At 54.4% G+C, this 21,017-nt stretch overlaps 5 protein-coding genes across 5 annotated transcripts; 2 read left to right on the top strand and 3 right to left on the bottom strand.

Moving 5' to 3' along the window:
- Positions 1–152: 152 nt before the first annotated feature.
- KRE5 (Kre5p) lies at positions 153–10,626 on the bottom strand. The gene is made up of 40 exons (XM_076644541.1): positions 10,452–10,626; positions 10,288–10,350; positions 10,093–10,204; positions 9,727–9,999; positions 9,499–9,622; positions 9,294–9,342; positions 8,103–8,134; positions 7,775–7,936; positions 7,314–7,700; positions 6,905–7,221; positions 6,635–6,742; positions 6,228–6,555; positions 5,803–6,055; positions 5,513–5,702; positions 5,297–5,373; positions 4,934–5,197; positions 4,781–4,846; positions 4,459–4,669; positions 4,270–4,364; positions 3,864–4,175; positions 3,646–3,782; positions 3,429–3,569; positions 3,265–3,364; positions 3,133–3,198; positions 3,004–3,065; positions 2,624–2,935; positions 2,277–2,531; positions 2,104–2,200; positions 1,944–2,039; positions 1,815–1,867; positions 1,731–1,742; positions 1,627–1,670; positions 1,484–1,552; positions 1,293–1,415; positions 1,184–1,226; positions 1,075–1,111; positions 827–1,011; positions 725–752; positions 604–655; positions 153–529 (listed from the first exon to the last, which is right to left on the bottom strand). The coding sequence occupies exons 1-40, from the start codon at positions 10,563–10,565 to the stop codon at positions 363–365; spliced, it is 5,616 nt and encodes a 1,871-aa protein (XP_076497361.1). The 5' UTR covers positions 10,566–10,626; the 3' UTR covers positions 153–362.
- Positions 10,627–10,628: 2 nt separating this feature from the next.
- Positions 10,629–12,784, top strand: BDY24DRAFT_386154 (Rad1/Rec1/Rad17). Its single transcript, XM_076640066.1, has 9 exons — positions 10,629–10,698; positions 10,771–10,839; positions 10,905–10,971; positions 11,079–11,526; positions 11,613–11,708; positions 11,785–12,052; positions 12,123–12,190; positions 12,297–12,522; positions 12,632–12,784. The coding sequence occupies exons 1-9, from the start codon at positions 10,678–10,680 to the stop codon at positions 12,686–12,688; spliced, it is 1,320 nt and encodes a 439-aa protein (XP_076497360.1). The 5' UTR covers positions 10,629–10,677; the 3' UTR covers positions 12,689–12,784.
- Positions 12,785–12,905: 121 nt separating this feature from the next.
- On the top strand, positions 12,906–14,085 carry BDY24DRAFT_440652 (uncharacterized protein; the record flags this gene model as incomplete). The annotated part of the gene is made up of 4 exons (XM_076644540.1): positions 12,906–13,017; positions 13,083–13,344; positions 13,416–13,498; positions 13,602–14,085. 4 exons carry the CDS (start codon positions 12,906–12,908, stop codon positions 13,949–13,951), a joined length of 807 nt encoding a protein of 268 aa, XP_076497359.1. The 3' UTR covers positions 13,952–14,085.
- Positions 14,086–14,260: 175 nt separating this feature from the next.
- Positions 14,261–19,308, bottom strand: BDY24DRAFT_386151 (uncharacterized protein). The gene is made up of 11 exons (XM_076640065.1): positions 18,689–19,308; positions 18,129–18,534; positions 17,997–18,025; positions 17,865–17,920; positions 17,010–17,740; positions 16,765–16,923; positions 16,540–16,662; positions 16,346–16,441; positions 15,033–16,261; positions 14,853–14,930; positions 14,261–14,726 (listed from the first exon to the last, which is right to left on the bottom strand). Exons 1-11 carry the CDS (start codon positions 19,117–19,119, stop codon positions 14,492–14,494), a joined length of 3,573 nt encoding a protein of 1,190 aa, XP_076497358.1. The 5' UTR covers positions 19,120–19,308; the 3' UTR covers positions 14,261–14,491.
- Positions 19,309–19,381: 73 nt separating this feature from the next.
- On the bottom strand, positions 19,382–20,909 carry BDY24DRAFT_386147 (exosome complex component RRP45). Its single transcript, XM_076640064.1, has 6 exons — positions 20,646–20,909; positions 20,385–20,504; positions 20,204–20,306; positions 19,973–20,110; positions 19,776–19,855; positions 19,382–19,704 (listed from the first exon to the last, which is right to left on the bottom strand). Exons 1-6 carry the CDS (start codon positions 20,810–20,812, stop codon positions 19,440–19,442), a joined length of 873 nt encoding a protein of 290 aa, XP_076497357.1. The 5' UTR covers positions 20,813–20,909; the 3' UTR covers positions 19,382–19,439.
- Positions 20,910–21,017: the final 108 nt, after the last annotated feature.

Genomic DNA, 21,017 nt, shown 5'->3' with positions numbered 1-21,017 from the left:
GCAGTCAAAGTATAGCAGTCCTCTTCGAGCTCATCGACTCGAGAGGAAATCTTCTGCCGGTTCAACAGACGTTCAACAGAGCAAAAGCGAGAAGGATTCGTGACAAGGTCAGCTCCTTTCCCTTTCTTCCTCCCTTCGACCTCTCCTCCTCCCTCTGTTCTTTCGCCTCTATCTGACCGGCCGGTTTGGCGTACATCCTGCATCGATCAATCCAGTTCGACGACTTCGACTTCCCCGACGAAAAAAGTTCTATCGTACGTGCAGCGACCTCTTTCCCTCATTGAGCTACCTTTCCCTTGCCTCCTCCCTCCACTTTGCCAGCAAAAGTTCGCTGCATACCAGCTCTCTACTCTGACACTGAATCAAAGCTCGTCTTTCACCCTCCCGACCTCCTCCTCCACCACCTCCTCCTCCTTCAGAGCCGACCCTTCCTTCACGACTCCCTCCGCCAGATCGGCGATCTCGACGGTCCCTGAACGGATGATTTTGGCTTGCGAAAGCTTGAGGGCGAGAGCGGCGACTTCTCCGTCTGTTGAAAGGGAAAGGAAGGAATGGTTCAGAAGGTGGCTACGAGGCAAGGGAGACAGAGAACGAGAGACGAACCGTAAATCTCCCACTCGGGAATCTTCCTCGCTCGAACGAGCTTGGGCTCTTTCTGTAGTTCAAAAGAGGAGGGTGATTCAGCTTTGAGCGTGGGAAAAGAGAGGAAGCAGATTAGGCTCACAGTAAGGGGATCCTGACAGAGATCGATGCTGAAGAAGGAGGAAAGAAAAGGAGAGTCAGAATCCGACGCGTCGAGTGAGCTTTCGAAGCTTGCTCAACTCACGTCTTCGCATCCTTCAGCGACTCTTGGCTACACCAGGTCGCACACCAAAGCCACGACTGATCGAGGGTATGAATTCGGATCTGATCCTGCATGCTATTCGGCAGGTCCTGGTCGAGGTTGGAGAGCGAGTTCGGGTCGTTCGAGAGAGCTTGGTATTGGCCTCGAAGACGATCTCCGGCAGCGATCTAGGACAACGCGGGAAAACGGTGAGTTCGAGGGATGTCTGAAGGACCGATGGATACACTCACCTGGCGGAATCGGTTCAGGTCGACGACGTAGAGAGCACTAAGAGGAAGAGAGCGGCGGGGATCAGCACGCGTTTTTCGTCGCCTTCCTGCACCTAAAGTAGCGACTCACCTGATGTGGTAAGGCTTTCCACGAAGAGAATCCTTCCAGTAGCCTGTACAAGTGAAGAAAGTGGCGATCAGCTGCGTGTTGAAGGAGCGTCGAAGATCGAAGGCCTCACCAGTCTTCCAGAATCGGAAACCTTCCATCTCCTCCTTGTCGCTTCCCATCGGAGCGTAACCGTAAGGAGCCCCGTAGAGGTCCTCGTCGACGAGCTCTTTGAGATCGGTTCGGACGATTTGATCTGCATCGAAGACAGAACGAGAGGTCAGCAAGGCGCGTCGTGGTCAGAAAAGGGCCGTTGAAACGCACCAGCATCGACGAAGATGACCTTCTCAAGGTCCATAGGGAAGAGGACGTCGAGGAAGAGAATTTTGTAGCCTGAGATGAGGGATAATGGAAGGAGAAAGATCAGTTCGATGGCCTTGAAACGAGGAGGAAGATGGACGGCGAACCCCAGATCAATCGCTGCTTCTCCTTTTGATGGATGAGCCAGGTACTGCGAGAACGACGGAGTGTCAGCCTAGCTACATGCAAACGAAGAGAACGCTCGACTCACGGCCATTTGTAGCTGAAGAAGGACAACGAGAGAAGGAAGTCAGAGACGAAGAAGGAGAAGAGCCGACGGAGAAGAGAGACCCACGTTACAAGCTCGTAGTCGAAGCCATACTCGTTGGCGAGGTGGGGAATAAACTCCTGTGTAATATGAAACGACGGAGGATTGTCAGTTTCGGGAAGTGAGAAAGGAGGAACGCGAGAGAGTAGGACGAACGAGGAACGAAGGCGAAAGGAAGTTCTCGATGAACCAGAACTTGACGGTGCTGTTGGTGTGTCGCATGACCGAGATAGCCATGATGAAGGCAAATCGCTATAGATAGCATGATACTCGTTAGTCCAGTAGTTCGAAAGGAAACGAGAGGGAGACGACTCACCTCGTAAAGCAGACCCGACGCGACGGTGAAGATGTTGATGTCGGCGTTCTTCTTGACGAGGACGACTTCTTGTTTCGCTCCGAAGAAGGAAGAGAAGCTGAGAAGAGAGGTAGGGATGTCAGTGTCAGCATCGAGCAGAGGAAGGAAGCTCGAAAGGCCTTGTTCGAACTCACCTCGACTTGATCGAACCAACGAACGATCCCTGACCGCTCTTCGAGACGTCTAGCACATCAGCAGTCTCCATTCCGGCCTTCCTCCTCATCCGAGGGAAGAGAGTCAATCCCGAAAAGCTTGTAACGCTGATGCTCGATCCAGTGACGTTGGCAGGAGGAGAGTCCCATCCAGAAGTGCCGATGCTGTCGAGCTCGTAGATCTCTCGTCCTCGTCCTTCTCGGATGCTGAGTTGAAGGACTCCAGGGTTTGCTTTCCTGCGAAAGAGGAATAGACGAAGGTCAAGCGTCAGCAAGAGCCGCGTCGGATCGCTTCTCGTCGAAGAAGAGATGGTCGGGCAAAGACTCACAGCTGGAAGTAACCGAGGTTCGCCATCACACTCGTATCGGCCAGAGCTTTCCCAGCTCGATCTGTCAATTGAAGTTGAAGTCCTCTCGGAGGAGCACCGGTAGCGACGTCCCGAGCGTGACCTTCGACGATCAAGCTCTGAAGTTCGAAGATGGGCTGAACGTTGGACGAGAGGTCGGAGAGTCGAAGGTTATCGAGATCATGGATGGACTCTCGAGGGATGACGAGCCAAGAGGAAGGAGTGTCGACACCGAGGGTGAAGATGGGTTCCTGAGGGAGGTTGGAGAAAAGGGCGGTGGGAGCGGTTTCGTGGCTGAGAAAGGACAACGAAAGAGCTCAGGAAAGGTTGCGACGCGTCGGCAAGCGAGTAGATGAACTCACCCAGCACCGTCGAAGGAGAGACGAGAGTGAAGGTTGAGTCGGTAGAACCGTTTGAGAGGGAGCTGAGAAAGAGGAATCGGGTCAGCAAACGGCAATCTCCAACAGATGCGACGAGGTGAAACGACTGACCTCTTGAAGCTTGAGAACAGGAAGCAGGATGACCTTGATGTAAACAAAGTCCATCTCGGAAAGGACCTGATTGAAGAGAAGGAGATCGTCAGCCAGAGAACTATTCGAGGACGTAGCAGCACAGGAACGAACCTTCAAGGTCGTCGACCATCGCTGAGCCGTCTCGGAGAGAGGATCGAGAATGACGGTGAAGTGCAAGAGAGCCGTTGCGTTGTATCCGAGCTCGAAGGATCTGATGAGAAGGAGAACAAGGGTCAGGAGGAGGCATTCAAGAGGAGATGCGACTTCGAACTCACGTTTGCTCCGACCCAAACGCGTCGAAGTAGCTGTTCCTGTTTGAAGTCGAAGCCATTCCGAACATCCCTTCGGGGCTGTCACTCGCGACCGCATGAGAAACAAGGCACGAAGCCATAACGACGAGGTGGGAGATCGTTTCACTTAGTGGTATCAAATAGAGATGCGTCAGATCTCTCGTTGTTGGTCGAGCAGAAGGGGCGGGAAAGTTGCACTCACCGATCGAAGACGTCGAGGTTTTCATACATCCCCTGAACGGCAGTTCGAACGGAACCGATACGAAGGTTGATCTCGTGCAGGATGAGGGTCGAGAAGTCTTGAGCGGAGAAGCCTCGAGTGACGGATGGTTTGACGACCTGAAGGAGGCAAGAAGAAGACGAGAAGGAGGTCAGCTCAAGTACAATCGACGTCTTCCTCCCCGGCATCTCGGGACTCACCCTTCCGTTGATGACTACACCGACTTCACCATCGCCCAAACCAAACGCCTCCTCGAACCTCTTCCCGCTCTCCCAGAAAGCCTTCGCCTTCTCGACCTCTCCCGCGGGTTGAGCCGCCGAAGCTCCTCCAGGGCCAATCTCAGCCTTATCGATGATCTCGAGAAGTGTAGAAGGAGATGCCGAAGAGAGAGACGAGTCGTGCAGGATGTCGTGCAGGAGGGTAGATAGGAGAGGTCGGGTTGGCGAAGGTTTCGAGGACGAGGAGGGGAAGTGAACGAAGGTGAGTCGGAACGGGTCGGTCTTCTCGGCTTCCTGGAAGTTTTGACAACGAAGTGAGGAGAGATTGAGTCAGCACAATGACCATTGAAAAGTGTAGTGGATGAAGACGAGGAAAGGTCGAACTCACCAAAGCCTTCAGCGACTCCCTCACCAACTCCAGCCCTCGCTCTCCGTCGAGATCCCCAGCAATCCAGATCGAAACAGCAGTCCTACTGTCAGCATCTAAGCATTTCAAAGCAGTGAAGTGTCGAGTTAGTAACGCTCGAAACCAACGGCACTCGGCCTCTTGCTCGCTTCGTTCGAGTCTCGAGCTCACCAGGGTAGATCCACTTCTTCCCGACCCCGTTCTCCTCGTCGTCTTGACGCAAAAGCCCGACCATATCCACAATCTTCAACTTCTGGCCCTCTCCAGTCCCCTCGAAGATGACTCCGTTCCGCCTCTTCGTCGCCTGAGGCAAGTCGTAGAAATACACGGACGCGTCGATTCGATCCTCAGGAGTTTCTTCTCGGATGCGTCCGAAGGCGACCTAAAGGATTGTGACCAAGGGGACACACAGGACGAAGTGTCAGCGAAGAGTGAGAGATGAGGGCTGTTTGAGACGAGAAGATGGAGGGAAAGCAAAGAGACGACGACGAACCTCCTCCATCAGGTGCGAAATCTGAGCGCTCAGCTCCATCTGGACGTTTCGAAGCCATCCCTGAGTCTGATAAAAGTTCAACCCAAGGTCAGCTTTCGTCTAGCCCATCCCATCTTCGTCGCTTCGTCTCGGTAAACACCCAACTCGACTCACATCGTCCCTCTCAACCCCTTTCCCGTTCACGAAGACCATCTTCCCTCTCCCGCCTCCTTCTCCAGCCAAATCCAGTCTCTCCTCCCACTTCTTGATCGCCTCCTCCCTCTTCCTGTCCTTGGTTTTCCCGGGAGTAACTATATCGACGAACTCGAGAACGGGGTGGGTGGATGGGTTGAGAGGCTCGACGAAATCGACGAAGCGGACGTAGGTTTGGTGGACTAGGGAGAGAGGGATGTGGGGAGATGGGGAGGATTGAATGATCTGAGAAAGAGAGGAAGAGCGGGAAGGGTCAAGGGGAGGTAAGTAAGGGTTCGAAAGGAGAGGAAGACGAGAAACGCAGGGCGCAAGTAAACGACGAACCTGTCGAAGGAATCCAAGAGCCTGGGTCTTTCCAAAGGTATCCATGAGGTAGTTCGTGAGACGAGCCATCTTGGTAGCTGCATGTCAAAGAACGAAACAAAACGAAGCGTCAAGAATCAGTCCCAGTTTCACCTCGACGCGTCCTGCTTCCCTCGTCCATCCGCCTGCTTGCTCCTTTTTCTCCGGCTGGCCTTGGGATTGGTTGACTTGACTCACCATCACCACTTTCTCCATCTAGGACAGGAACAAATCCGAACCTCACTCCCAACCCTCTCTGCACCAGCTGATTCACCTGACCCGTCAAGACGTCGACTCCCGAAACGGACGACAGATCGACCGAGAAGACAACGTTGAAGATGTTTCGACGAAGTTGGGGAATCGCTCCGGGTTGAGAGGGTCTCAGCAGCTACGGCGGACGGGCAAGGAGGGAAAGACGTCAGCCCGACGTCGCTCCGACCCATCTCGTTCGTCCTCTGGCCCCGAAGAGACTTAGTTTCGCTACTCACAGTCTGGAAGTCCCCTCTCCAACTAGCGTACCGACTCTCCGTCTCGATGTCGTTCAACCAACTGGTGACGCTGACTCCTTCGTTTTCGTCTTCGTTCCCGAGCTCAGGCCGATCGGACGCGTCGACGAGACCGTCGAAGAGGTCAGGAGGTGGGGTCGGGAGTGAGAGGAGGGCGTGAACTTGAAGAGGAGTGAAGCCAAGGGTGGTCAAGGAGAGAGAGTGGGCGAGAGATTGACGAAGAAGAGGGAGAAGGCTGCGAGAGGAGAGGAGAGGAGAGAGGGAGAGAGAAAGAGGTCAGTTCGAGCGAGACGACAGGGAAAAAAGACTATGCCTCTGCTAGCCTCAGTTGAAGAGTTCAACGAGGGTTATTGTTCAAGTCTTGCTGCTAGGGTACGCGGCAACGAAGGAACGAGTCGTCGACTCACCCGAAGACTCCCATCTCTGCGTCCTTCACCTCCCTTCCACCCAACCAAATCCTTCCCTCCACACTCCTTCCCGCTCCAGCACCGGCGGCTACAGGCCCTCCACCCGTACTGGGTCCAAGCTGTTCCCAAAGCTGTCTGTTCTCCCAAAGCTCCCTCAGTCGAGCGTCACGCGTCTTCCCTTCTTCGGAGGCTTCGTCGTGCAAGGCCGTGAGGTTGGGAGAGAGCGCGATGGAGCTGGCGTAAAGAGGGAAGTTTTGAGAAAGTTCTTCGAGGGCGGCGAGAGGGTTGGGGTGGGCGAGAAGGAGGGTGAGAGAGCGGAGGGGAAGGGCTGTGGGATGGGTCAGAAGAGGAGGGTTGGGTCAGGATCTTGAGAGGAGATGAAAAAAAGAGGAAGGTTGAAGACGAACTGAGGATATCATCTTCTGAGAGAGGAGTTTGAGTAGCCGACCAAGGTGAAGGGCCGAGAGTGTCGAAGAAAGGGGGAAATTCGGAGTCGGACGCGTCGGAGGGCGAGGCTGAGGTTGAAGACGCGTGCCAAAGGAGGGACGAGAAGGTAAAGTCAGCTCTGCAAGAGCGTAAGGTGTACACCCATCAGAACATAAAGCTCTGGAGACCACACGTTGCTCCGAGATCCCAGCCCAAGTCGGAAAGAAGGAGCGAAAGAACGTCAAGCTCACCTTTTTCCTCGTTCGAACCGTCTCCCCCAGTCTTCGCCCGATCGTCAACGCTCGAGTACTCCATCTTCTTGAGCACCATCTCAACACCCCACCCACCAACCTTCACTCCAGCTCTGATCCCCTCTTCGGCTTGCTGGGCTGGATCTGATCGATATCTTACGACGAGAGGGAGTTCGGGGAAGGACCTGACGAGTTTGAGGAGAGGAGGGAAAAGCTCCGAAGAAGGATGGAAGTAGAGGATAGCTGGAGGGATGGTTGAGTCGATAGGCGAGGCGGGAGTGACGTGATCGAAGGGGTAGAGAGTTGGAAGTTGAGGGCTGGAAGCAGAGAAGAAAGAAAAGGAAGGAGCGACGTGTCAGCTCGAGTCGACCATCTCCTCCTTCGCTTTTGGAGTCTACGAAGAACGAACCTCTTCAAGCTCGACTGATCCCAAGCTATATCTCCCTTCCCTTCCTCCAATCCCAGCACCTTTACTGCTCCTTCTACACCACAAGCTCTGTGGCCGTTCCATTCGATCCAAGCGCCACACGCTTCGTCGAGCTCATCGGTTCCTCCTCCTCCTGCTGCCATCTCCTGATCGTGTAGACTGATGAACGCTTCCACGAGAGGCGCAGTTTCTTTGGCTGCTATTCCGAGATGCCATGCAGGGACAGTAGCTGGGTGAAGCAAGTCCGAGAGGAGGGGAAGAGTCGCTTCCAGGAGGGAGGAGGGCGAGAGGGAAGGAAGAGAAGGGAGGAGCGAGAGGGATTCGAGTAGAGGGAGGAAGGAGGACGGAGAGTGGAGCGAGGTTTGCTCTCTAAGAGCAGAAGACGCAAAGAGGATTGGTTGTTCAGATTGATTTGGTCATAGAAAAAGAGCGAGACGACGTACAGGATGTCGAAGATGGGATGTTGAGCTTTCCAAGGAGTCGAGAGCGAGACGTTGACGTTCCGTTGTCCTCCTCCGATGGGAGTTGACGCCGAAGTGGGAGTTGCAGAGATCAAGAGAAGAGCAGCTGCTGCTACTCCTCCTATCGAGTGAAGATCCAGCATCCTGAAGCAACGGCAAGATGGTCGTTCGTTGCAAGATCGACGCTGGTCCATCTCGCGAAGGTCGAAAGTTGAGCTCGATTGTTTCCTCTCCTTTTGACCACCTTCTTCTCCTCCCTTCCTCTTTTGCATCTTCTCTTCTCCTGGACATCCTCGTCGATACTCGACACCTGTAAGCACCTCCTGCTCTGATCTCGAGTCCCTGGAGGAGGGAAGGAAAGCCGAGCTCGTCTTTCCCCTTCTTGTTTTCGACGAAGCAGAAAATGGAGGTGATCACTTCATGAATAGTAGACAGCAGTAGACAACAAAGAGCAAACAGAATGGGAGAGGAAGAGCCTCAGAACAACCAGCATCGTTACAAGACGAGCTGGACCGATCCTTCTGAAAAACGAAGTGTTCAAGTCAAGCTCCTCCAAACACCCCCAAGAGGGGGTGATGAGAAGTCCTGTTGCCCCGGCTTTTGTCATCACTGGCGAGACGCGAGAGGAGACCGAACGAGTGAGAGGAGGGAGAGAGAGAGGTGAAAGGGAGGAGGTGAAGGGAGGGAGGGAGCGAAGGAAGGAGCGTAGAGAGCTGATGGGTCGACGTCGCAGAGTCACCAACATCTCAGAAAAACGTCGGACCTCCGTAGTAAGGCGGTAACAGAGGTCGATTGGTTTCTGGATGTTGAGGACTCGGGGGACGAAGCTTCCATCAGCAAAAGGACAGACGGAGAAGGAACGAGGTCCTCCTCGATCCTCCTTCCTTCGTTCCTTTGTCGATTCCATCTCGTGAAGATCTGCTCCATTCGAAAAAAACACACAGAACACAGAGTCAGTACATCCATCTTCTCGTCACCCAAACACGAGAAGTGCAAATCAAAGAGAGGGAGGAAGGAAGAGGAGAGAGATCAGGCCTGCTGGACAAAGTTTGCTCACTCACGACCTCTTCCTCGTTGGCGAACAAAGTGTTCACGAGGAAGAATTGGCCATTCAGGGTCTAATTAAAACTACGTATAGTTGACATCACGTCGAAGAAGAGAGAGAAGGAGAAGACGGCGCAGCGAACGGAGGAGAAAACTCACGGGAAGGGAAGGGGAAGGGAGGGAGAGGGAGAGGGAGATGGTGGGGGGGGGGGGCAAGGGAGGAAGGGAAGAAAAGTCAGCTTTGGGTTTTGAGGGTTTAGATTTTTAATCGAGTTGAAGACAAAGATGAGGAGAATCGGGGAGAGGGAGAATAGTAGAAGTTTGCTGGGATCGCAGAAGTATCTTCAGTTTGCTCTTCGAAACGTGAAAATTCGTTACATCGAGATGAAAGAGCTTGAGCGGAACGCGAGACGACGCGACCTCTCTCTCTCTCTCCTCCTTAACCCCTTCGCTCAACCTTCTGAGCCTTCTTCTGCTTGTCCAGAAGCTTCTTGGCCGCGTCGGCTCTGATAATTCGAAGGAAATCAAGGGAAAAGGGAGGAAAGAAGGAGGTCAGCCCCAGCTTTTCTCTTCGCGTCGGCGACGACGTCCCCCTCCTTCCAACAAGATCCGATGCCGACCGAGAGAGAGAAGGTCGAATCAGGTAGGGGAAATCCACTCACTTTTGCTTCGCCAGATCCTCCTTATCCTTGTTCTTCTTCGCAGCTGCAGAGTCCTTCGCCAGCTGACGATTCGCTTGCTCGACGTAGGCGACCTTCGCCTTGTTCATATTAGGTCGGAGCATATCTGGGTCAACGAGGATAGAGGGAAGAGCAGGCAGTCAACTCTCAAGTTCGTTTCGGTCGCAAACGCCGAAGAAGAGGGAGAAGAAGGAGACTGGATCTGCTCACCATCCTCCTTCAGCTTCTTGAGCTGCTTCTTCTTCATCCCAATCCTAGCCACCTCAGCCTCCAGTAGAGCCTTGTCGATAGGGTTCGTAGCAGCAGCAGCACTCTTCCTAGCTCGCTCCTCCTCCCCGGGTCCAGGTCCTCCTCCTCCTCCGTGGCTCGACGACGCGAAAGGGTTCGAGTTGCCGTTCGGATCCTCTACAAGTGAGTACTGCTTGATCAGCCAGGCTTTTCGTTGAGCGTCGAGGTGGGACTGATCGGGTGGTGGAGGAGCGGCTGTTTGAGAATTCAAACAGGAAGAAGGAGGAGGAGGAGGCGAGATCAGCGACGGGGACGGGTTGAAGGGAGGGAGGTCGAAGAAGGACGAACCGGCTGAGGTAGGAGGACCGTCTGGAGCCTCAGGCTCCGCTGGAGGAGGGATGGTCTGAATTCGGTTGTACTCTTCTATGATGGAGGCTGCTGAGGATTCGATGGCAGATTCCTGAGAGCCACGATGAGGTGAAGGAGGGAAGGAGAAAAGTGTGAGCTCGACGTTCAAGGAAAGGAAGCAAGAATGGAGCTAACCTCGGCACCCTCTGTTTCCAAGATTCCCTTGATAGCTTCCAGCTTGTCTTCCTCTTCGAGATCCTGTTTGGGTGAGGTAAAAACGGGATCAGAAGCTTCAGCGAGGGAGTTCCGGTTGAGCTCGAGAGGAAAGCAAGGAAGGGAGGGAGGCAGGCGAAACGAACAGGTTCCTCCACCAGTCGAGCGAGGTACTCGATTTCTGATTCCTCCGTGTTGAGTGACAGTGACGAGAAGAGGTCCTGGATGAAGGTGTCGAGAGGGGGAAGTGTAGAAGTCATAGCGAGGGAGGGGGACGTCGTTGAGGGTCAGCTTTCGTTGAGGTCGAAAACAGCTCGACGTCCATCCTTCTCCCAAACGACCAGCATCTCCTCCACTTCGATCTCCACCGAAATGGCTCAGGAAGGACAAGAGGTAAGTTCCAAGTCTCTTCCGTACATCAATGCAAAATGCTGAAGATCCCTGCTTCTCCTTCGTTCGCCACAGCTCTTCGTGGCGACCTTGAACGACGTTCGCCACTTTGTTTCTGTCCTTCGAACCGTCGCATTCAAACCAGTGAGCTTCATCCTCTCTGATATACGCGAGAGATTGAGTCTTACATACTTCTTTCCATTTCACAGCGAGTCAAAGTCACCATCTCGGAAGCTGGCCTCTGCTTCACGTCTGAAGAGTCTCGCGTCCTTCTTGGTGAGCTCGAGTCTTTCCTCCCCTCCCTCCCATCTTCTCCTTCCATCTCCCTCCTCCCTTTCCTTCAAGCTCCCTCTGACGGTTTCTTTCGTGTCCTTTGATCTCAGCCAAAGCCTATGTCCCCTTGAACGTCTTCTCCAGCTTCACTTTCAACCCTCCTCTCGATCCAAATGCTCCTCCTCCGAGCTCGCCAGCTTCAGTCGACTCGGACGATCCTCCTCCAGAACCTCCCCTCCCACCCTCCATCGACATCGAAATCAACCTCGTTCATCTTCTCGAATGCCTAGACATCTTCAGAACCTCAAAAGCTGCCGCTGCTGGCTCGACCAAGAAGGAAGGAGAGGAGGGAGGAGGAGGAGGCATGTTCGGTGGAGGCTTTCACTCGAAGAAACCCACGTGGGCAGACGAGGACGACGACGATGAGGACGACGAGGATGCGGAGGGAGGAGAGAGAGGCTGGAAGAAGTCTGGTGCGAAGGGAGGAGGAGGTCAGCAGAAGATCACGGCGGCAAGGATCTCTTGGGGAGGGGAGGGTGAGTTGCTGCAGGTAATCTTGTGAGTGCTACTTCCTTCTTTCCGTCTACATTTCGAGGTCTTACTGAGAAGAGCTGATGGACTCTCATTGTGCCTCGATGGGTCAGGACTGAGCAAGGAGGAGGACCAACGACGACCTGCCAACTCTCGACCTCCTCACCAGACGAGTTCGCAGAGCTCGACTTCCCTCGGCTCGACGACCTGTTCGTTCCCCTCCCTCCCTTCGGTTTTCTATAACGTCCGTGGAAGGAACTGACTCGTTTCCCTTCTCGTTTACAGAGCTCTCCGAGTCATCCTTCAATCTTCTCATCTTCGAAAGCAACTTCAATCGCTCGAACCATCCTCGGAAAAGATCACCATCTCCTCTCGAGCGCCAGGCGTCCTCTTCTACCCGTCGTACTCAGGATCTTCCTCTTCTTCCGCTTTCCCATCGTCGTCGTCTCGAGGGAGTGGTACTAGCAGCAGTCGGAAGAAGAGCAGGAAGGCGGACAGGGATCCTGGAGCCGACTTCTTGATCGAGGCTGAGGGAACGTTTGGAGGAGTTACGGTGAGTCTACTTGCTCGAAACGACTCGGAAAGACGTCATGAGACTGACTCGGTCCCTTTGATCCTCTCAGATGTTGACGGAGAACAGGAAACCGCTCTGCGTCTTCTTCGAACGAAACGTCGATCATGTCAAGCACGCGTTCGTCCATTTCCCTCTTTTTTCTCTCCCCTTTCTTTCCCCAGATCCCAATCTCCGTCTCCCCGCTTATTGAGCTATCGTTTTTATCTTCTCCTCTTTCTCGCAGCTACAAAAAGAACCTCCTCAACCGCTCCCTTCGTGCTCTCTCGTACTCCAACAAAGCCTCCCTCCAACTCTTCGAATGTGGCCTCTTCGTCCTTCAAGTCATGATGGCTCCACCTCCACCTCCTCCTCCCGACTCGGTCATGGACGAAGCGGAGAGAGAGTTGAGAAGGGTCGAAGACGAGCAGAGGAAGACGGGAGAGTTGAACGACGGGATCGCTGAGTTCACGGTGAGTTCGAGACGAGGACGGATGCTCGAAGGAGCACAGACGAGATGAACGAACATTCTTGACGATGCTGATCTTTTCGCTTTCCTTCATCTTCCTTCGTCGCCTCCAGATGATGGCTCTCGGACGCGACGACGACTCGGAAGACGAACGAGATTCGAGCTCGTAAACCCCGTCTGTTGTCGCTATCTCTTCGCTTTGCTTCCCATCTTAGCTCTCATATCTAGCCTTACGATCTTAATGTCCAATCTCATGCCTCCCTCTGCTCTCTCACTTTCAAACAAGAAACGCGTGGGTCTCGGTGGCAGTCGAAAGACGAGAATCGGCTCACGACGTTCCTTCCTTTCATTCTCCACCCAACCAACCGTCATCCTCCTTTGAAGCCGATGTTCGTCACGAATCCACCACCTATTCTACCTCCAGACCAACTCCCACCTCCCCAAGTAGGTCTCTCAGGACTGCCGATTCCCAATCTCCCGAGCACCGAACGCGTCGCTCGTGAGTGATCTTCTTCTCAAAAATCCGGAGTGTTCTTTCGAAGCTGATCTCCTCGAACTTCATAGACAACTGGAACGATACCAAAGTCGAAGAGACTGCACTCGAACTCATGCGAGAGGTTTTGAAGGACGCGAGCTCTCAGCAGTCCTCCTCTTGTCCCTCTGCCCAATCCTCTTCGCCCTCCACTTCCTCTCATCGCCCATCCATCACCCCAACCGACTCTTCCTTCTCTCCTCAACCTCCTCACTCTCCTTTGGGCTCGTCGACGAACGCTCCAGATTTCCCTCGCCGTTTCTCCAGTGACATCATTCGATCTCGACCTGAAATGTCGAACCGTGAATCAAGAGAAGACCCATCTTTCCTCCAGCTTCCACTCTCTCTCTTTTCGGTATGAGCAGCGACGAACCCACTCTTCCTACTCAAAACACTCTCTTCTCACCCTCCGATGAGCTAGTTACCACTCCTACCCAGCATGGTGCAGGTTCGTCGTCTCTTTTCCATCTTTTGTGCGCATCCTCCTTCGCTTTCTTTCAACTTACTTCCTCTTCTTCCCTTCTCTCTGCTCACCTTTTCTTCTCCTTCAGAGCATCTCCAAAGGACCTCCGACGGCCTCGATATAACCACTTCCTCCTCCGACACTCAGTCCACCACCCAAGATCCAAAGCCTTCCATCACCGTCGCGTCGACTTCATCTGCTTCCGATCCTTCTAACTACGGAACTCCCTCTTCCTCCTCCTTCAGAGACAACGGAAACGAATCCTCGGACGGGAACAGCTCGAATGGGAACCAGAAGAAGCAGCACCTAAAGAAGATGGAGTCTACTGGAGGAGAGGGAGAGACGGAGTTGGAGAAGCAGGAGCGAAAGAAGTTGGAAAAGGCTTTGAGGGGATTGAGCCGAGAGATGGGTGGTATGGTGCCTGATAGTGATGATTAGGTGATTCTTTACGGGTACCGAGGTGGGGAGAGCAGCTGGAGGAAGAAACAGAGGTGAATCTATGGAGGGAGAGAGGAAGAGTCGTGATTTCGCTTTCTTTGCTCTTTTCTTCTCTCTTCGTCGCTTCACGAAACATCATGGTATGTTGTCCTCACGACAAGACAACAGAGAAGACGGGAGCAAGACTGATACACCGAGAAAGAGAAAGAACGGCGGGGGCGACGACGGAACGACCGACTTGCCCTCAACGTTGCTCCTTTCTCGAGCGAGCTTCTCTCCTTTTTTGCTCAGAGAAGATCGAAAGGCATAGCACAAGAGAAACGGGAGATGTTCGTTCAGTGTCGTTACGAAAGAAAGAAAAGCAAACGAGACGAGAGAGGAGGGGAGCGACGCGACGACTCGGGAGAAACGATGAAGAGAGAGAGAAGCTATGAAAGTATCGAAAGAGAGGTAGCTGAGTACAAGAGGAAGCGGAGAGTTACCCTAGAGAAGAGCAACAAAACAAAGGAGGAACCACCGACCAACACAGAAACGAAAAACCTACTTCCCGTCCCCTCGTCCTCCTCCCCCTCGAAGCTTCTGCTCAGCCTCCCAGCCTTTCACCCCGTTCGGATGAGTGATCTTCGAGAATACCTCCTTGTGAGCTTCCTTGATGTGGTCGAGTCGGGCTTTGATGATGGCCTCTTCGGATCCAGAGGTTGCGATCCCAACGTCCTTGATGATCTGAGCGTGCGAACGAGGGACGACGTTGTCGGGAAGAGCGTTGTTCTCTCGTCTAGATGTCGGTTCGTCCGAGAAGCGGAAGAAGAAAGGAAGAAGAGAGTTTGAAGTCAGTTGCTGCGAGAGTCTCGAAAGTCGAAGGAGAAAGAGCGACGAAGAAAAGGGAAGCGTCGAGACTCACCGGCAGTATTCACACATAGGACCCTCCCCGTCCTTGATCACGAAGAAGCGGTTCGCCCAATGTTTCCAGTAGGCAGCCCTGATAAGATAGGAAAATATGGAACCCGTCAGCAAACGAGGCGAGAAGAGAGAGAGAGCCTTCGACGCTCCGACGACGACCGAGAGAGAGGCGTCTCCTCACCTCTTCTGAGCTTGATCCCTAGGAGGAGCACCAAAGAGGAACTCATTCTTCAACTTCAACTTTTTGGAGGAGGAAGTTGATTGAGAGCTGCCGACGGAGTTGACGGACGACGCTCGCTCGACGACCTTCTTCTTCGCTGGAGGTTCGAGCGATGGCGAAGCTGATCCTCCACTCGACTCTCTCGCTCTCTTCACTGACGGTGATGAACCTTCTCCTCCTGTTCGGAGAGGTCCAATCCTCGAGATCAGGGGGTTCGACGAGCTGGAGTTGGGAAGGGAGATGGGGGATTTCGACGTGGAGGGAAGAGTCGGGGTCGAGGACGAGGAGGAAGACGCGTTGGGGTTGGATTTCGAAGAGGAGGAGGCGGAGGAAGAGGAAGGTCTCATCGACGTCGACGGGACTTGTTGAGGTGGAGTCGGGGTTGGTTTCGCACGAAGATCCTTGTTGAGTCGAGGATCACGGGGATTCCCGTTCTTGTTGATGGGAGTGGAAGAGTTGGGAGGAGTTGGGTTCTTCTTCGCGCCGGAAGAAAGAACAGGCGACTGGTTCTGCGACCTCGAAGTCGTGGAGGTTATGTTGGTGCTGAAGACGTCGGGCATTGGAAATTTGGAGGAGATTCCCCCGTTCGCTCCCGTTGCTGAAGATGAACTCGTCGAACGAGCTGTCGGTCCTCCTCGGGCTTGGACTCCTGATCCCGGCGAAGACGACGACGGCGACGAAGATCCACTCCCCGTCGAGCTGGAGGGAACGACCGACGACTGACCGAGAGAGGAAGGACCTCCTGACGTTCTTCGAGGGCCGCCGACGGGAGGTGAAGGTCTCGATACGATGTGAGAGGGGAGAGCGGACGCGACGACCGGGGTGCTTCCTCCTGTCGAAGGTCTCGTCGTTGGAACGATGGATCGGTTCGATGAGGGAGTTGTTGGTCGACCAGGTGCTGCTCGACCGACGGAATCCGGAGACGAGCTCGCTCTCTTGGCTGGGACTTGGGAGGTGGACGAAGGGGAGAAGAGCGGTGGAGGGATGAAAGCGTTGGACGACGACGATCCGTTTTGAGAGCTCGGACTGGAGCTTGTGCTTGCGGGTGGAGGAGAAGGAGGGGGTGCTGGAGGAGTAGTTGCAGTCGGAGCAGGAGGTTGGGATGTTGGCGAGAGGGAGAGAGCTGCCAGTTTAGGGATGACGGGAGGAAGAAGAGCAGCTGAAGGAGCGGGAGACGCCGAGGGTGACCCCTGAAGAACAAACAGAACCGAAGATCAGTGAACGGAAGCAAAGAAAGAAGCAAGAGGCAGCGAAAATAAAAAGAAAGAGCTCACGTTCTGATTCTCGTCCTTCCCCAATCCAGCCAACTCTGCCGCCGACTCCGCTGCTCGTCGGGCGTCGATCCACCGTCTCTGTACGGCAATCGTCTCCTGTACAACGAGCCAAAGTTAACGAACGAAGAGCAAGTAACCAAGGATCAGCAAAGAAGGACGAGAGCCAAAAGCGAGAACGATGAAACGGAACGCACCTCGGCCCTCCCCAGCTCCTTGATCCTCCTACTCGCAAGGTTCCGAGCCAGCTCCATCTGGTGTTTAGTAGCCTTGTGATTCGTGTCCGATGCTTTGAGAGCGTCCGAGGCGACGAGATTCTCCTGTGAAAGTGAAGAGAGGGAAGGGATCGACGACGCGTCAGTCCAACGTTCGTCTTCGAAAGTTTTCCCCAAAAAAATGTGAGCGTGGGTGTGATCACTCACCTTCTTCAACTCCTCCACCTCAGCTATCAACTTCTCGTTCTGCTCCCTAGCCTTAGTCGACTCCTCCTGAACACGACTCTTCTCCCTCTCCAGCGTCGTCTGAGCATCGACGAGCTCCTTCTTCTCCTTCTCGAGGTTGGAGATAGTCGATGATGATGTCTGAATACGCGCACAAGGAAGGCAACGAAGAACAGAGTCAGCCTCCAGCCGGATCCGTCGAGAACGAAAACGAGACGTCGACTCACCTTGCCCTCTCTCTCCCTCTCCTCCCTCTCCTTCTTCACCTCCCCCTCCAACTCCCCAACCCTCTTCCTCAACTCCTCTCCCTTCTTCTCCTCCTCCTCCTCCCTGCCCTTCGCCTTTCCAATCTTCTTCCTCAGCCGTTCGACCTCCATCTCCAACCCCATCCCTCTCCCCCTCAACCCGTCCAACTCCTCTTCCAGCTTCCCAACCTGTTCCTTCTTCTCCGCCTCCAACCCATCAAGCTTCCCCTTCAACTCCTTCTTCTCCGCATCCAACGACCGAGCCTTCTCGCTCATCCTCTTGAAATCCGCCTGGGACGACGAGAACTGATTCCCGACCTTCTCTACCTCTCCCAACGCTCGATCCCGCTCCTCCTCGGCGACCTTCTTCCACTGCTCTACGTCCTTCAGCTTCCCTTCCAAGCAGACTCTCCCGTCCTCAGCGACCTTCAAGGACCCCTTCCAGTCTTCCCTCTCGGTGTTCCGTTCCGTTTCGAGGCGACTGGAGTCGGCGGCGTGTTTTCGAGTGAGGGAGACCACGAAGTCGGAGAGCTTGTCCATCTGAACCTTGTGGGCTGCGTCGGTGGCTTGGACGGAAGAGTTGAAGGCGGAGAGATGGGCGATTAGGGATTGGTTGGACTGGCGAAGGGAGGCGATGGCGGCGAGGTGTTGGGAGACGGCTTCTTGTTCTGATCGAAGTTGTTGGCGGGCTTGGTTTCGTTCGTTGACGACACCTGCAGAAAGAGTGAAGATGATACGAGAAAGGGAAAAAGAAAGGAAAGAAGGGAGAGAGAGGGGAGGAGGAAGGAAGGCGATGAGCGACGCGATGCGGTACGAAGGACGCAACGAGAGACGAACCAGAGGTCATGTTCAGAACGGTTGTATAGTTGTTCTTGATGGCGAGGAAGAGAGCGCTGTTGAAAGGGGAAGAAAGAGGGTGAGCTCGAAGTTGACGAGATTGGAGAGACATGGGGGGGAAGAGAGACTCGCTCTTCGGGATCGACCGGTGCGTGTTGACCCTGTATGCCCATCAACGAAAGGAAGAACGAGTCAGCTTGACTGGGCAGAAATCCTCTTCTCTCTCGAATCGAAAGAGAAAACACAGCAGAACGAAAGACTCACAGCTCCTGCTCCGTTCCCGACCTGGCCTCCCTGGTGGTGATGCTGCTGCTGCTGCTGCTGTTGATGAAGTAGCTGCTCCTTCTGGCGATTCAGCTGATACTGCTGGGCCTTTTGGATCTGGGTGTCTCGCTCGGCCTGCACTCGCGCTGTTTCCGTTGCCGTTGCAGTGGTTGCTCGAAGGTCCTCCTTTTCAGCCGACGTCAACGCGTCTCCGGGAGCACTCCCGCTCCCTCCTCCAATCGGGTTCGGACGCTGGATACGAGGGTTGGGGTTCCTGATGGTGTTGAGAGGAGAGTTGGTGCGAGGTTGGTTCGGGTTGGAGGAGGAGGAAGCGGCTGCGTTGGCGTTGGCGTTGGAAGGGAAGGTCGGAGAGTTGGCTTTGGTGGTGGCGAAGGCTGCGAATCCACTTCTGTATAGGTGGGACAAAGCGAGAGAAGACAAAGGATGTAAGCAAGAGCTTGGGAGAAGGAAGCTTGAATCGAGGGATCCTTCCGTCCCTCCCTCCTTTCCTCGGGATCTCGAGCTGTGAGAAAGGCGAGAGAACAAAGCTGAGGACTCACGCTTGTACACTAGATGATCCAACTCCTGTTGACTTGACTCCTGCTCCTCCACTGTTGGAAGGACCCGCCTTCGCGTTGTTCGACGTCGAAGCTGACGGTTGAGCTTGACCTCCTCCCGCTCCCCCTCCTCCACCTCCTACTGGCGCGTTGTTGATCTGAACAATCGCCGTCGTCGTAGTAGTAGTAGAAGACGGTCGAGGAGGTGGCGCTGGAACTGCTAGGGACGACGAGCTCGCTGAAGAGGAAAGGAAGGGGGAGGAGGTCGAGGTCGTTGTCGGAGGTGCTGGAGCTGGATTCGACGAGGCTGCTTCTGCCATGGCCGCCTCAACCACCGCGAGAACCTTATTGGCGGTGAAAGGTTTAGGAGCTATGGCAGGACGGATAATGCTGGGTTGACGTTGAGGTTGGGAGGGAGGAGGGTTGGGTTGCATCGTCGAGGGGAAGGGAAGGGAGAGGTGGCGAAGGAGATTGTAGGATTCCGACCGGTGGGCGAGATCCTCGAGACCGTGCAAGCTATGAGGAGGTTCCGACGAGCTCAGGACGGGCGAAGGAGAAAGTCTGAGAGCGATGCGAGGCTCGAGAGAAGAGAGACGAGTTGTGGTGAAGGATCGAGTTGGGAGAGACTCGATGAGCCGATGCTCGTTTCGTTCGAGGCAGCGCCTCTTTCTTTCCAGATTTCGGAGGCAGATTTCCTTTTGCGCGAACTATAAACGCAACCGTATCGAGTACAAGACATGGCAAACAAAATCCTCTAGAAAGCACCTTCCAACCCCCTCTGCTTCACCTCCAACTTGACCCGTTCCTCCAACCACCCTCCCCAGCCTGCACACCTCTCTCCTCCCACCCTCAGCACCTCCATCAGCTCCGAAGGCTCCAGAGCGACTCCTCCCGTTTTGGAAAGCATGTTGAGTTCTGTGGAGGCTGCTGAGGTGGCGGACGTGGCGGAGAGGGAGAGCGTGAGGAGGGACGGGGAGAGGAGGAGTTCCGAGAGGGAGGGGTCCAGGATCGGTGGGAGTCTGCAGAGAGCATGAGAGCAAAGAAAGAGGTTAGTTTGAGGTTAAGAGACGTTCTGGGGTGAGGGACTGACCCTTCAAAGTACGCGAAGGTGATGCAGAGAGGGACGTGATGGAGAGCGAGAGGGACTGGAGGTCGTTGGGAAGGAGGGTACTGTAGAAGGAGAAAGGAACGACTGGTCAGCAGGCAACGAATAGCTTCGGGTCTCTTGAGCTCGTTCGCTCGACAACATGACGCGAAACAACAACAAGGGTTCAACAGAAGACTCACAACAACGACCTCTCCACCCTCCACCTCCCACTCCCACCTCCTGTAACTCCTCAGCCCAGCCATCGCTCCCATCATCGCACAATCCAACAGGTTCCCACAGTCCGAAAGAGGGTGGATCGTTATACGAAGGTGCAGCACCTGGAGCGAACGAGAGGAGGATGGAAAGATCAGCTCAAAGAGACAAGGAGGGAAGGAAGCGAGCTCGAGGTTTTGAGGCAGAGCTCAACGAACCTTCTCTCCAGCAACGATACACAGAGACTCCCTATCCATCGCTTCCGATTTACGGATTGCCTTCTCGAGAAGTAAGGTCAGACGCGTTTCCTCCTCGGACGACCTGGGGACGAAGGAACGGCGGTGAGCTCGACCTCGAAGGAAGGGAGGGAGGAGGGAGGAGAACTTGATTCGAGCTCACCTTCCCGTCTCGTAGGAAGTGGAGGCCATAGGGGAGAGTTCAAAGTTCAACGAGATCATTCCTTCGTAAGGTCGATCCTGTCGAGGTTTCACAATCGTGCTTGACACTCGAACGAAGACGCTGCAGAGGAGAATCGAGCATGAGGGAAGGAAAGAGAGGTCAGCTCGACTCAACTCTTCACGTCGCTCTCCCTTCTCTGCTCTGAGCTTCGAGAGCTCGAAAGCTGGATGGATATCAGAAGAGAAAGGTACATGCACTCACCAAGTATCTCCTAAACGACATTCCAACCCTCCTTCCTCTCCTCCTACCCATTCGAGAGACCAAGGTCGAGCTTCCGTGAGCTTGCGACCGTCCGTTCGGATTCCAGCCTTGATGGCAGCCAGAGTGAATTCACGCTGGACGTGAGAGGGTTCAGGATCCTTGGGCATCTTGGTTGATTCTTGACAAGAATGAAAAGGAGGGTAGGTGGTCGTTGAAGTCGAAGAGAGACGGTGAGCTCGAGCTAATTAGAAGGGGTCGAACTTCGGTAACAAATCGAGACGTCGAGACGTCAATCATCAGTCCCTTCTCCTTCCCTTCCAACGTTCACCCAACCTTGCTTCTCGCCTTCATGTCGAACCCCATCCCCCCATC

Source organism: Mrakia frigida (genome assembly GCF_051309035.1).
Source record: "Mrakia frigida strain ATCC 22029 unplaced genomic scaffold BDY24scaffold_12, whole genome shotgun sequence".
Taxonomy (NCBI): domain Eukaryota; kingdom Fungi; phylum Basidiomycota; class Tremellomycetes; order Cystofilobasidiales; family Mrakiaceae; genus Mrakia; species Mrakia frigida.
The sequence above is the reverse complement of the archived record's forward strand: the minus strand, read 5'-3'. Positions and strand labels throughout refer to the sequence as shown.